This window comes from Vanessa tameamea, chromosome 6 (genome assembly GCF_037043105.1).
Source record: "Vanessa tameamea isolate UH-Manoa-2023 chromosome 6, ilVanTame1 primary haplotype, whole genome shotgun sequence".
Taxonomy (NCBI): Eukaryota; Metazoa; Arthropoda; class Insecta; order Lepidoptera; family Nymphalidae; genus Vanessa; species Vanessa tameamea.
In genome coordinates, this window is record NC_087314.1 from 7,387,098 (window position 1) to 7,401,240 (window position 14,143).

The window sequence follows — 14,143 nt, forward strand, 5'->3', positions numbered from 1 at the left end:
TATTCGACCTTTGTTCCTGCAGCGGCTGCTCGGCAAACTGATACTCAGCCACCTACACGTCCTCCAAAATCACAGGAGACCTCGACCATGACGACTAACACCTCAACTGCTCCAAAGACCGTTACTGCTTCTGTGGGCACACATGGCACAAATGTGAGTTCATTAATCGTATTGCTTACTGTTTATATAAAATGTTGTTTGCTAATGAACATACAACATCAATTAATAATATTAAACAATGTTATATTTTATGTTCATGGCATTTCTGTGAAGGCAAGTTTTTTTTTAATATGCTTTTGTTTAATAGAACCTTATTAGTTGGTATGAGTCAATTATTGCAACTAAATTTTAAATTAGTTCCACCAGACTGATTCCCAAAACATGTTTGTTATTATTCAGCACCAAAAGAGTATCCTTTGGGTGCTGAAATCATGGATAAAAAATTAGTAGAATAAAATTACTACATTTTTGTAAAAAAACAAAACTAACGAAAGGTGTTTTTTGTATACTATTGTTAATTAATACATCAAGTATTCAGATGTGTAATCGGTGTTTATTTAAACAATACTTTAATGAAATTCAAGCAAGAGAAAATTTAATTAATTACAACGCACATAATTGTTCCAAAATTAACCTAAAGATTATGTGCGTTTACCGCATAGCATGTAGAAATATAAACTACTTCTTATTATTAAAATTAAGTTATTAAATAATTTATAAAATAAAGTATAAAAAACTGTCGACGCGGTGTTTTATAATTTCTTCTATATAATATATCTCTCTCGCCAGTGTTGAATGTAATTCTCAATATTTCATACTTCACTGATAGTAAAACTTTTTTTATATATTTCAGACTAACGAAGAATCTCAAACAAACAATGGCCAGACAACTCAGCACGGCCAAGATCTTAAATCGGAAGGCGTTCAAGCAGGAGGCACACTGACTTCTTCTAAGTCTTCTGGTACCTCCACACGCTCCAAAGATCATCTGCAACACATGCCTAAGAGCGTCGATTACGGCGATGGAAACGAGTCTGTGAGTGTTTGTTTTTATTGCTTTTGTTAAAAATTAAGTATCATATAAACTTACCAGAAAAAAAAGCAATGCATGTATCAGTACAATTTTGACATGAATATGCATCCTTTATAAATGGCAACGTCCCTGTTTTATGAGCTTACCTCCGACTATAAGTTAAGTTTCTTATATACTCCAGAAGTATTTTCTATTTAGAAAATAACAATCTCCTAATCTGAGTCAGTTAAATGATATTACTTTTAGACGGTGCTATTCTCGCTTTAAATATGTCAAATATACCTAAAAGGCACTTAAAGCAGTGTCTGAAATGCTTAAATGTTAAGTAACGCTTCGCAAATAATACTGCGTTGCTTATTCAAAGAAGAAAATGAATATTATCTGCTTGGTATACGGTTTCGGCACCGCGTACATGTACATGTACACTGTAGCAGGATCATTCCACACGTATTCAATCCTGTTTAAGCGAAGCTATTGATACTTTTTCGTAAATATCTGAGACATGTTTGTTCTTGAATCAAAATTTTAATTAATTAAAATGAAATAACATTTATCAATGATTCATTAAACAACCAAATGTTTAGTATTATGTATTTGATAGTTCAGTTTTCTATTATATCTTATAAAATAATGGGCAATCTGGTAATTGTATAAAGATTGATGCAAGACTAATTTGGTGTTTTAAGTGATCAATTTTATGAAACTTACTTCCTAATATGCACTAGATAAAAGTATTATTCTAACGTTTTTTTTAAAAAGCAGCATTTTATAAGTTATTGAAACTATGCTGTTCTTCCATTTTGGAATCACTTTAAATAAAATAATAATAATAATATTTGCGCGTGGTCACCTTCATTCAGTGAAACCTTTTTGGGAACAACCTTTGAATAATTGTATAGTACTTAATAACAGTGTAAATATCTTAAAAGTAAAGTGAACAGTTCTCGACAGAAATTTGTATTTGAATCTCGATTCAACATATGTATTTTTCATGGATAAAGTTTCTCGAATAGTTTTCTAAATTCGCTAATATTTTGTATCATAGAGATTGCGATAGAGTTCTAAAAAGAACAGGGTCCTTTTTATACCTGCTAGCGAATTATACAACTACAAAGCAAAAACAATTTGTACAGCCGTGTTATAACATAAGTGAAAATCTTAGTTTTAATAGATGTTTTTATTTTTTGCCGGATGGGTAAATGCCACCTGAGGGTGGTCATCACCGCATATAGACATTGACGGTATAAGAAATAATAACCATTCATTACATCACACCAATGTGTCACCAACCTCGTAGCTAAGATGTTATGTCCCTTGTGCCTCTAGTTACATTTGCTCACTCACCCTTCAAACCAGAATACAAGAATTCTAAGTATTGCTATGGTGGTAGCATATCTGATGAGTGGGTGGTATCTACCCAGGCGGGCTTGCACAAAGCCAAGTAAAACGTAATAGCTATGAATAGAATATTTAATATTTACACTAATTACTAATTAAATTGACTGGTAAACTATATATCTATCATTATTCTGCTTTACAGTCTCGAGAACAAGACCGGCATAGAGAACATACTATGCACAACCACAACGTTATCAATAACAATACGTCCGGATCGCGACGTACAAAGTCTAAGAGCACAGAGGATATGAATATGGGTAAGACTTTTTTCATTTGCACCAAAAGTGGTTAAATCTTGTATTATTAACTAAACTACCGCGGCATGAAAGGAAATTTACTACGGCGTTTCTTTCAAGTAATGGTCAATGGGCTTTACTGAATTTAAAAAAACACCTAGTAGCCTATGATTAAGTTAATTTTAATTTTGTTTTAAGCTTCTTTATTATTTTTGATTTTACAGAATGCCATGCCTCTAAAATAAAATATGTCCATTTATCGACCTACTAACTACTAGATAACTTCTCTAATAGCGTTAAATCTATCTATTTATTACAGTATACAATAGTGACAAGAACGTTAATGAATCCATTTCCAAATAATCATTTTTTGTATATTTTTTTCTCAAAGTGTAATATTAAATGAAAGATAATTTATTAACACCATAGTAGGCTAATCATTTGACCGGACTTTTAATTTAAAGTTTATTTATTTTAAAACTTTTAACGAAACCTGATAATTTGCTTTAAAAATACATGACCACATAATTAGTAGTTCATTTTTTTACAGTTCTAACCACTTATGTACCTAAAACGACAAAGATAAAAACTTTTGACATTCAAAAATGTTGTTAAAAACTAGCCGAAAATCTAAGAGTTCACGATAACATTTTTCATACTAAAGTAAGATGCAGATTTCTTCAATCTATTGCCAACAATCGTTAAATTTTGTAAAGATTTTTACCTTGTATTGATGTAGATTATAAATATATGTTCAATGGTTTTCCAAACTTAGGTAAAGATGAGAATAGGCCACAAAACCAAAACCTAGGTGAATTTGTTGTACTACGTCTCGTGGAACCATTTATAAATACTGTTTGAAACATCATCACAGATATTTGTTTTTTTACCTCCATTAGTTTGGCAATAAATTACTTTCAAAACGCATTACAATTGTTGGTACTATGAACAGGTCATGACGTGAAATTCTATCGTATGCCAAAACACTGTGTTTAAATTTATTCGACACAAAAGTAGCGAAATGATGTAGTCTTGATAATTATCTTCATTGAGTATTCAGATGATGACACACTTACAATATATCAAGGACCCAGAATGCCTAATTGTTAAGCTCTTTACATGAATGTTAAAATTGATTCTAATATCATCATAAAAATAAGCTAGAGACTGTTGTTGTAGAGAGTTTCCTACGACAGCCAAGAGTGGCGTTGTTGTAGCTGATCACATAGCGAAGATGTATAATGTTAAAGCAGTATGTCCGAGACGGCCCTTACAAGCGTTTTTTATTAATATTTAAAACTTAGCGAGTATTAATTCTTACATATGGTTTTAAATGAAATCTTTAAATAACCTACTGGGGTTTGCGCTTCCATGTGTAGAACCGATGTCTTCAACTTCTCATTCTTCTTTACTCATCTAAAATATTTATTAAATTAATCGGAAATATACTCATATTATGTCATTCCTAGTCTAGCTATCGATCTAACGGCAGGCATTAACCTCAAATCTCGTGTACCACTAACCGCAATCCAATGTATCGCGTTAGTCGGTATATACTGTTGTTTGTATACGGCTGTTTATTTTCAAATGTCATATGGTCATATTTTGGTCATTCAGAGCCGAGATGACCCGGTGGTTTGTACACGTGAATCTTAACCGAGCCTGCCTGTTATAACCTAGGCAAGTTCTACCAGGTTGTCATGTACTTGAGAGTACTAAACTGTACTTGAATTGACCCAACCACATCGGAGCAGCTTGGTGAAATAATTTACAAGCCTCAAGAGAAAAGGAAGCCTTTGCCCAGATGTGGGATATTTAGAGATTGTTTTATGCATATTAATGCTTCTTGCCTTTAAAAAACTGCTAATATGCAAATCATTTTGGCGACTGACTTTACTTACCTTAAGTAGTATGAATGAAATTATTTTAATGCGCGGGTGTTCATTTTATTGTATTTTAAGTTTATCGAACTATAACCAAATTAAATAATTCAGTAAAATTATAAATAATTCTACTTGAATAAATTACTACTAGATACCAGCAGTCACTAGTCACCGAGGACTACTCCGAAAACGTCTTACAGTAAATTAACTATCGTTGGGTGTCATATGAAACCAATTATATGAAATTTAATACAATTTTTCATATTCTCTTAATAATATAGTTATTTACGTATAATACCTTAATTATGAAAACTTACACTTACACTATTTGTTAAAACATTATCTATAAATGCTGGGACGATGAAGCTGAAGCAATATATGTATATGTATTTTCATTAGTACAGTACAGCTGTTGCGGACTTTTATGTAAACGTTTTATAGATCTACGTATATGTAAAACAAAGTTTAACAGTTTTGCCGACGTACGCTTAAAAGTGTTTGAGCAATTTATTTTTTTCCGACTAATATGATAAAAAAATATCTTTTAAAAAGTATGCGTGCCTTCATTCTATACATAGAATTAATATGTATTAAGAATGATTTATGTATCGCCCTGAAATAAAATTTACGCATTATTTTTAAACGTATTACAAAATATTTTGATAAATATAAGTAAATAATCAGTGGGAGTCTCATAATAGAATCAAGTAAATCGATTTATCTCGATACACTTTGTATTAAAATTTATTCGCATTACCTTAAATATGTACTTTAATATTCATCACACAGTCACACTAAATAATTAATTTACCAAAATTTTATCTATGTTCTACTGCCAAGCAATAATACTTTATATTGTTATAAAGGTGAGTGAGAGAAACTTAACTTAACTTCAGGCACAAGGAACATTTTATTTTTCATAATCATGCATAAGCTTACTTTTCTAGAAATTCTATTTCATTTAAGAGCATTAAAATTAGGACATTTATCCTTATATTGAACATTTCAATAATTATTGTGACATGGTTTTGAAAACAGCCCTGTGTATATATTTTAGCCTTGACTATAATATGTATAAAAAAAATATATGACTTGAATTTGGCTGAAGCAAATAACAAAGTACAAACAGTTTTAGTCGAAACTCTGTAGTTTAATGATAATATTTATCGGGAAAAGAAAATAATCCATAATATTATATTATATATTTTTATTATTAAATAAACATTATTAATAGGAATAATAAGAAATCTTCTTCGAGTCATTTGTTACTCTACCTATTGTATAAGTGTTGAGTTTAATATTTGATTGATACAATAGTATGTATATTTAAATAATATTCCCAATTTAGATTCGAGCACACTGAAACGAATGCTGAAGCCAATGCCGTCAACGGAAAGCCCAGTAACCTCGCCGGAGATGGGCCGCCGGCGATACGGCGGTGCAGGACCGTGCCCACCGACATGCGGGTCTCATGGGCATCGTCACCCACAGCACATGCACCATGGACACTACGCTCATGTCGTCAACAACAATAGCCGACAGGGCTCACAACGGTATTCTTCGGCTAGGTGATATATACTTACGTATAAATAATTAACCAGTTCTTTAAAATACACTCATGCAATACAATGCATTAAAAGATAATTTATAAATGGTTATAATAAAAGTTTAAAGCCGACAAATTGATATTTGCACATAAAATTTTTGTTAAACTAATATACTAAACAATATTCACTTATGACGACCTCCGTGGTCGAATAGTGTGTACGCCAGTTTTCATGGGTACGCCACTCCCAGGTCCCGGGTTCGATTCCCGAGTCAAGGCAGAGCCGAAGTAGAAAAAGTACATTCGTTTTCTATGTTGTCTTGGGTCTGGGTGTTTGTGGTACCGTCGTTACTTATGTTTTTCCATAACACGAGTGCTGTAGCTACTTACATTGGGATCAGAGTAATATATGTGATGTTGTCCAATATTTATTATTATTTTTTATTTATTCAGACCTTGTAGTCTAGTACAGTACAGGGTATAAACTCTGTAGTTAATGCCAACACTAGACTATCTAGGAGTAGTGTCTACAACTAGACCACTTTCACAAAAAAGAGCGTGACGTAAGGTACGCATTTATATACAAAACATACTACTAACACCATCAACCCTGCTATCTTTATTGTGGGAAATGAAGGTCTTTACAAATTCGTCAAAAAACAAATGAAATTATTAGTAGGAAACTTGTAATTAAATTCTTATATCTCGCAGCCGAGGCGTGGGCGTAGGCGCAGCCCCGAGCGGGTACCCGGGTCGTGGCCTTTACCTGGAGCTGGGGGGCGGCGAGCGCGACCTGTCGCCGCCGTCTGATAACGTCATGTTCGACAACCAATGCTACGCGACGACGCCTTCGTCTTCCAATGGGAACTCCGACCAGGAGCCGTGCCAGCGCCGCGACCGAGACCCCAGGCAACATCACCACGGAGTGAGTATATTGTACCATATTATTCTCGTTCATATGTTGATATCGTGACCTATATACAATACATATTATTTCTCTCTAAACAAATTACAAGTTACGATTATAACAAAACCGTTTTAAGGCAGTATGTTTCTTATCCTAATATGTATGTATATGCATATTTATGTAGTAGTCAATATGAACAAATAATAATCTTGTCTATAAATAAAATTGGTTTTACTCTTCTTAGTGTTACATCTGTATATCAAACGATATTTCAAAAGGTTAAGAGCTTGTAAAGTATGAAATCCTTACAAAGGTGTGTCTGTCAACAGCAAAAGCCGTGCCTGTCGCGCCAGGCGTCGCAGTCCAGCGCGACGCCGGCCCCCGGGTCGCCGACATCGCGGCTGCTGCTCGAGTATGAGATGCACCTCCGCAATACGCTCGCCAAGGGTATGGACGCCGAGAGTTATAGCCTACATACATTCGAAGCTCTCTTGAGCCAGAGTATGGAGGATTTGGGTGAGATATCCAAATTTATGTGCTAAGTACAAAAGTTGCACTTTGAATAGATAACTTGCAAAAGACGAAGAGGCATGACACTTATTGACGTGATTCTCTTAGTACTCGTATATTAGAACTAATGCTATGTTATGGGATTATTGGATATCGCTAAGCACTTGAAGATATGCACTTTTATCTGAACTTTCACATATTGGGTATATACTCTTAAATAATAAGTACACACTTTTAATTTAAAAGAAACGCAATTGCATTGATTAACATGGTTCTCTTTCTGATCTAGAATACAGCGACAATATGCCGCCTTCGAATCAGCGAAGTCCGTACCCACCACGTCGACGTTAGTATTACTATTATTATAAGTAGTAAGATACAAAAATTGGTATATGCATGCGTAATGCAATACGAAAGCCGTTCGACAGAAATGGCTTTGGGAAACCTACTTACTAACTACCTATATAGTAAGCCAAGTTTTCTTCATCAAAATAAATTGTAGTTGATTCAAAACATGGTTAACATAACTGGTTTCTGGGATATCTAGGTATTTTTTCATGAAGTATGTCTTCTCCAACAGCATAAATGCTAGTTGATACACATAATGGTAAACAGGGTTGGTTCTTTGTGTATATAGGACGTTTTGTGAAATATCCGTTAATGGTCAATGGTAATCAATACCAGTCTTTGTAAATTGTATAGTAACGCTAGTCACTATATAGTAATGTATTCATAATGTTCAAAACAAAGTACGCGATCACTAAAATGTCCCCCAGGCCCCGCGTCGCAGTGCTCGGGTGCGGGGAGCCGCTCGTCCACGCTGCCACTGCCGCACCGCCTCGCCGAGCGCCCGCACCCCTCCCGCGCCGATCGCGACGGATACTACAGGTACATCCTCGCTCATAATCTTATGCCGTTACCCCGCAGTGGCTTTTGGATCGTCTTTTTATGTAATAGTTAGGCGGACTGGCAAATGGGCCAACTGATGGCAAGTAATCAGCACAGTAAGAAATATTAACAATTCACACCAATGCGCCACCAACCTTGGGAGCTAAAATGTTATGTCCCTTGTGTCTACAGTTACACTAGTTCACTCAAGTACTTACTAAGTATCGCTGTTGGAGTAGGTGGTACCTACTCAGACAGGCTTGCACGAAACCCTAACACCAAGTATATATAATAATATAACAGCGTATATAACTAACTATAATAACTTATTCTATACGATGTCGCTATAAAATATTTTAATTTCATTATTGTGTTAGAAGTATAGTGTCTATACTCATGTACGCAGTTTTCGTTCTTTTCTCATAGAGATAACAAAAAAATATCATTATAAGATAGATAATTTACTGTAATTATATTTGACGGGGACTGCCTCGTTGGTCCAGTTGCTATATAAGGCCGCAGTTCTCGAGATCCTGGGTTCAAACCTCAGGTCGGACCGATAAATAGTTTTGGGTTTTTCTATAAAATTTCTCAATAATACCCTATAGTCGAAATTGGAATTACGTACACTCGTCCTGCGCATGAAATCCTTCCGGTCGTGTCGGATTTTCCGTTCCATTGGACTATAAGAGAATAGAGAGTGCACCTGTGTTTGCGCACACACTTGTCCACTATAATAGCCAGCCAGCCATCTACGCAGGACGTGGATGGCTGGACTCATTACCATAATCGGCTAAGACGACATCATCATCATTTAACGAGACATCGATTTTTATAATCTAAACCAAGAACCATGTCTTTGGTATACAGTTAGTCCCGTAGTAAATTTATTTTTTATCAAAGTACCCGATATAAGCTTTGACCCAGTAGAAACAGTCGTTGGCTTACGCACAATAAGATACCAAAGTTTCATCGCAATCGGACTAATGGTATAGAAACTCATAAGTCACAAACCAAGAAGATTCTTATACTTAAAGATTGTAATCTAATAATTTTTCTATGAATGTATTGATAACTCAAAACTTAAGTTAGTCTGGTAGCTATAGCTGATTTTTATATTGCATCATACTTATCAATTGCTATAATAAGGCTTTATAATAATAATAATATTGGTATAATGATATACGTATGTTTTGAATTTGATGAAAACACTGTTTGGTACTTAACTGTTGTACCTGTTCTAAAAGTATTCACTTCACTTAAAGTCACGATTTCTAAGAGTACTTAACTTTTATAAATACGATATTTTAATTTTGTCTTTTATCCGATTCATGAAGATTTTCACAATATTTTTCTTCACCGCTCTATATCACTTCGCTTCGAAACGGTCACGAGATGTATGTAAAACACAGGCATAAAGCATTCTCTATGTAACAAAAAATAAAATAAAATAAAATTGCACTGGTCATATTGTGAGTGGAAGTTCCAGCCTCTCCAACGTCCTACAACATTTTTTTATTGCCTACGTCGAACCACAGCTAGACTAATTTGATCTATCGGTGAGTGAAAAAGTATGACATGATTTAGTATTCGTAAAGAGTTCTCAATCTTGGTCATATATGTGACGATTTTTGTAGAATTATTGGTAAATATGAAACCCATTATATTCCTTTGATAGCATATGTAGGTGATTTATCCTTTGTTTAATTTCATGCAAGGGTTACGTCCCAACACACTAAGAGTGTATATTCATATTCCATAAAAAATCATTTGTTGACGTAAAATAAAGTTGTATAAAAAACTTTTGAATTCTTACTAAATAAACATGTCATGTAGATCTTATAAAGTTACATTCTGACGAAGTGAAAACGCACTAGGTACCTAAATTAATATTTGATATAAATAAATAAATTGCGCTTATAGTAACCTGAAGTTGATTATGTCTTTAACATAATCTATTTTATTATTGATATTTTTTTTTATTTTTAAAGTATATGGACTTCAAATAAATCCTAATAATTGGCATGTTATTATATTTGAAGGTCCAAATATGATATGAGGGTTGATAGCTAAAAGCTTTGTTCTAAATAACAGTACTAGCTTAATAGCACAAGTTATTTCATGGGGCAATGTATTAAAATATCCATTTACTCCTCATACTATTAAATATGATCCTTCACCACATATATTCAACATCATATTTCTAACGATTTTGTACTCAAAAGGGAAAATTGTCATTGAGAAATAACACTTTCAACGTATCATCAAATTAACCTATTGTCCCCTATTTCAGTATATGACGCTATAATTCCAAGACTTCTTAAAATGTTCGTGTTCATTGTCGACCTTCTAATGTCGTCAGTATTCGAAGTAAGATTTCTTAGCGCAGTTCTTACAATATATCTGTTATTTCGCTACTGTTACCTGGTCTTTGAAGTCTCGAAAATAATAAACTTGGCAACACAATAACATAATTTATAGACGTAAATTCGTCATAAATTTTACCGTTTTCAATTAAAATTCCAGGTCGTGAAAGTCTTTGATATTCGGCTTTACACAATTGAAACATTTCTTTTTTCAAATTAAGTAATATCTTTAAATAGCTCATGTAGGAAATTGATTGATTTGTGTTCTTCTTATACATTTTTTTAATTAAAATTTTTGTTTTAATTATTTTTTTTCCAAATAAATAAATATCTACGTGCTTCCAATTAATTTTATGACGACTGTATATCATATTTTTCAAATATAAATATTTATGAGTGCATTTGTGACACAACTTATGTTTCTATATTTGAATTTATCTTCAATTGGGTCGTCTAGAAGAGGTGGCTAATTAGCCGAACGAGTGTCTGTATATTACTTACTTTTCATTATTACTTCTCAACAATTGTATATACCTGAATTTGACAATTGCCAATGATTGATTTTATAAATCAACTAGCGTAGATATTCGTACATGTAAGAAAAAAATGCTGGATGCGATCGTTTTGGGTGAACCAGTTAGAGTAATCAGAGTTGACATTGCTGGTTTAATTCCTTTTAATCATATACAATGGTACTGAATGTCTAAGGGCAAAGGACACCTCTTAGAAAATAAATATTATTCACTTAACGTCCTAAGTAAAACCAAAAAGTAATATTTATTGTTGTCTGTGTCTCTTAATTAACTATTGATATTTATATATTAACACATTTGTTTGGATGGTTGAACGTGCTTAGTGCTCAGGAACTAGCATTTGTATTCATACACGTCATTATAATTCCACTGTTGTTGTTGTTACCAGCTAATGAAAAACAAAATCTTCTTCGTTTAATTTTTCATTTAAATTACTCATTTAATTTTTTGAGTACAAATTCATAAAGGTATAAATGTAAAAAAAAAGTTGACTGTTAATTTTTTTATACAAATCTGATTTTTATGTATGTTGGGAAGAATATATTTGATCTTTACACCCTAAAACATATATATTTAAAAAAATCAAATGTTCTTGTCTTATGGAATTAAATGAAAACATTTAACTTTTGTTCGTTAATTTTTTGCATGTTCCGTAAGTTTGAACATGACCTAAATATACTTAGTTATTTAAGCCAATTAGTAAATACGCGAAATTACAATTCGCCTTATTTTTGCGGAAAATGGCGTTTATTTACGAAAATTGGAAACATTTACTTAAAATGTTACTGATCAAAAACTTTATAATTTAAATTAACGAAATATTATAATAAATATGTACTATACTGGTTCAAAATGTTTGTTTCTATAAATCAAACGCATGTCTCAAGTACGTTTATGAAGGTCTAAGTTCAAAAATGTGTTAGCACATCATTGGTCAAATATTAATATATTTTAATATTAGTCACTGACGGCACTTATTAAGATGGAAATCAAAATGTCTTTTATCATCCGGTCTTGACAACCTGGCGCATAAGAACTGCTACGTTCCTTTACGTTTTTAAAGTGTATCTTCTTCAATTTTTGATAAAGAACACTCACCGTGAACAAATCGTTTTATTTTTGTTTTTCATAATTCCTTTAATATCTAATTTTATCCAATTGATTTATTAAAAGAGTTGTTAGACTTATTATAAATATATTTAATATAAAATGTAAGAATCCGTTTCGTTCGACTGTCTCGAGTGAGAGCAGACAGTGGAAAAAGAATTGCAGTTCGTTTATGTTACGTAGGTTTATAGTTTGGTATGGATAGACAGATCATCTTTCAGTTCAATGAATTTGTCATCTAATAGAGGCAACCAGTCTCTTGTAAATTTAGATCTAGTCTATCTGATTTATATGTAAGTATATAATACATATAAGAAAGATACATAATATTGCAAGATACTGCAAATTTGTAATTAATGTTATTACAAGTATACAAGTGTATATAAGCTCTATATATGCTAGCTATAATTATATTTGATGATGTTAAGAAATGCGTCAACTACATAATGACAATTTTATATTGAAATATGTACGTTACATACCATTTTGAGGAAGTGTATTCTATACTAAAATTATAAATGCCAAAGTAACACTGTCTGTCTGTTACGATTTCACGGCCAAACTACTGAACAGAACTTGACGAAATTTGGTAATAAGCGAGCTTGAACTTCAAGGCGTAGGAATTTTGAACGTAAATTAAATAATTAATTAATATATATACTTAATTCAACGTACTAGGTACGATATCATTATTCACTGCTAAATGTAAATATTTACAATATTAAATCATTTACTTTTGGAATCAACGACGTTCATTACATAGATTTGTCTCGCTTAATCAAACACCGCCTCCATAATTATCTAAATAAATCTTGTAAAAAAATTACTAATTTCTTAAAATTTTAATATTCAGTTAGTATTTTTATTAAAGTGAGTAATAGCCCGAAAATTTCACCGTTTAAGCTTTCAGCATATTCCACCACGCTGCTCAAATGCGGGTAACAGACTTTCATCCACCACAAACAGGTTTTCTCACGACGTTTTCGATAATTGCCGATCACGAGATGAATTATAAACAGATTAAACACTTGAAAATTAAGCCGTGCCCGTTTGAGCGTGAAATCTTTTGGTTATGATTCCCGTATTCTAATCACTGAGCCATGTCAGCTCTTGTAACTGACATGTATTTATATTCGATTATTGCTTTACAATATTCTAGTATATATATACACATATGTATATATATATATATAGCAATAAACTTCGATATAGGGTATTGTTTATCTTACTTCGATGTTAGAAACCGAGATACATGATAATGGCGAGTGTGATATTTTGGCTTCAGACTCCGTTGAATAGAACTTTAGTAGGAGATCCCTAGATATTTGGCAATACAAATAACGGCAAGATAGATTAGAATTGTGATTTAACTTTGTTTCAATAAAACGTATGTATGTAAATATAATCTTAATTTGACTGTCCTGTTTATCTCATCGAGTTTTTTTATATCAACAAAATCTCAGCTGCAGTCTAGTGTCTGAAAATTAGCTAGACGCCCCTTGGATATGACCGTGGCCGAAATCAGTTATAAATATCATAATTTACGTCATTTTATTCTTATGTTAGGAGAATATTATCTAAATTAATCTTAGCATAAAAATTAATGCTACACTGTAATACACTTCCATTAGGTATCCGCAAGGAATTAGTATACGATTTTTATGTAAGGTATATTAAAAATAAAATACATTTCTAACTGTTGGTACTCGATAATTTAAAAAAATAGATTAACGATT

The 14,143-nt window shown here is 32.6% G+C and overlaps 2 protein-coding genes across 13 annotated transcripts in view; one reads left to right on the forward strand and one right to left on the reverse strand.

The window, feature by feature from the left end:
* LOC113393579 (programmed cell death protein 2) overlaps positions 1-14,143 on the reverse strand; it is a 324,102-nt gene that overhangs the window by 115,799 nt on the left and 194,160 nt on the right. The window lies entirely within an intron of this gene.
* The window catches only part of Sif (still life), an 85,524-nt gene that overhangs the window by 7,968 nt on the left and 63,413 nt on the right, over positions 1-14,143 (forward strand). For 9 of the 12 annotated variants that reach the window (XM_026630181.2, XM_026630188.2, XM_026630171.2 and 6 more), the window contains exons 9-16: positions 23-153; positions 854-1,036; positions 2,574-2,688; positions 5,899-6,118; positions 6,808-7,021; positions 7,333-7,519; positions 7,803-7,859; positions 8,290-8,401. In XM_026630181.2, the coding sequence (XP_026485966.2) occupies positions 23-153; positions 854-1,036; positions 2,574-2,688; positions 5,899-6,118; positions 6,808-7,021; positions 7,333-7,519; positions 7,803-7,859; positions 8,290-8,401 (1,219 nt within the window). The remainder of the gene's footprint in view (positions 1-22; positions 154-853; positions 1,037-2,573; positions 2,689-5,898; positions 6,119-6,807; positions 7,022-7,332; positions 7,520-7,802; positions 7,860-8,289; positions 8,402-14,143) is intronic. The other 3 variants (XM_026630174.2, XM_064215263.1, XM_026630179.2) reach the window with 2 other exon arrangements.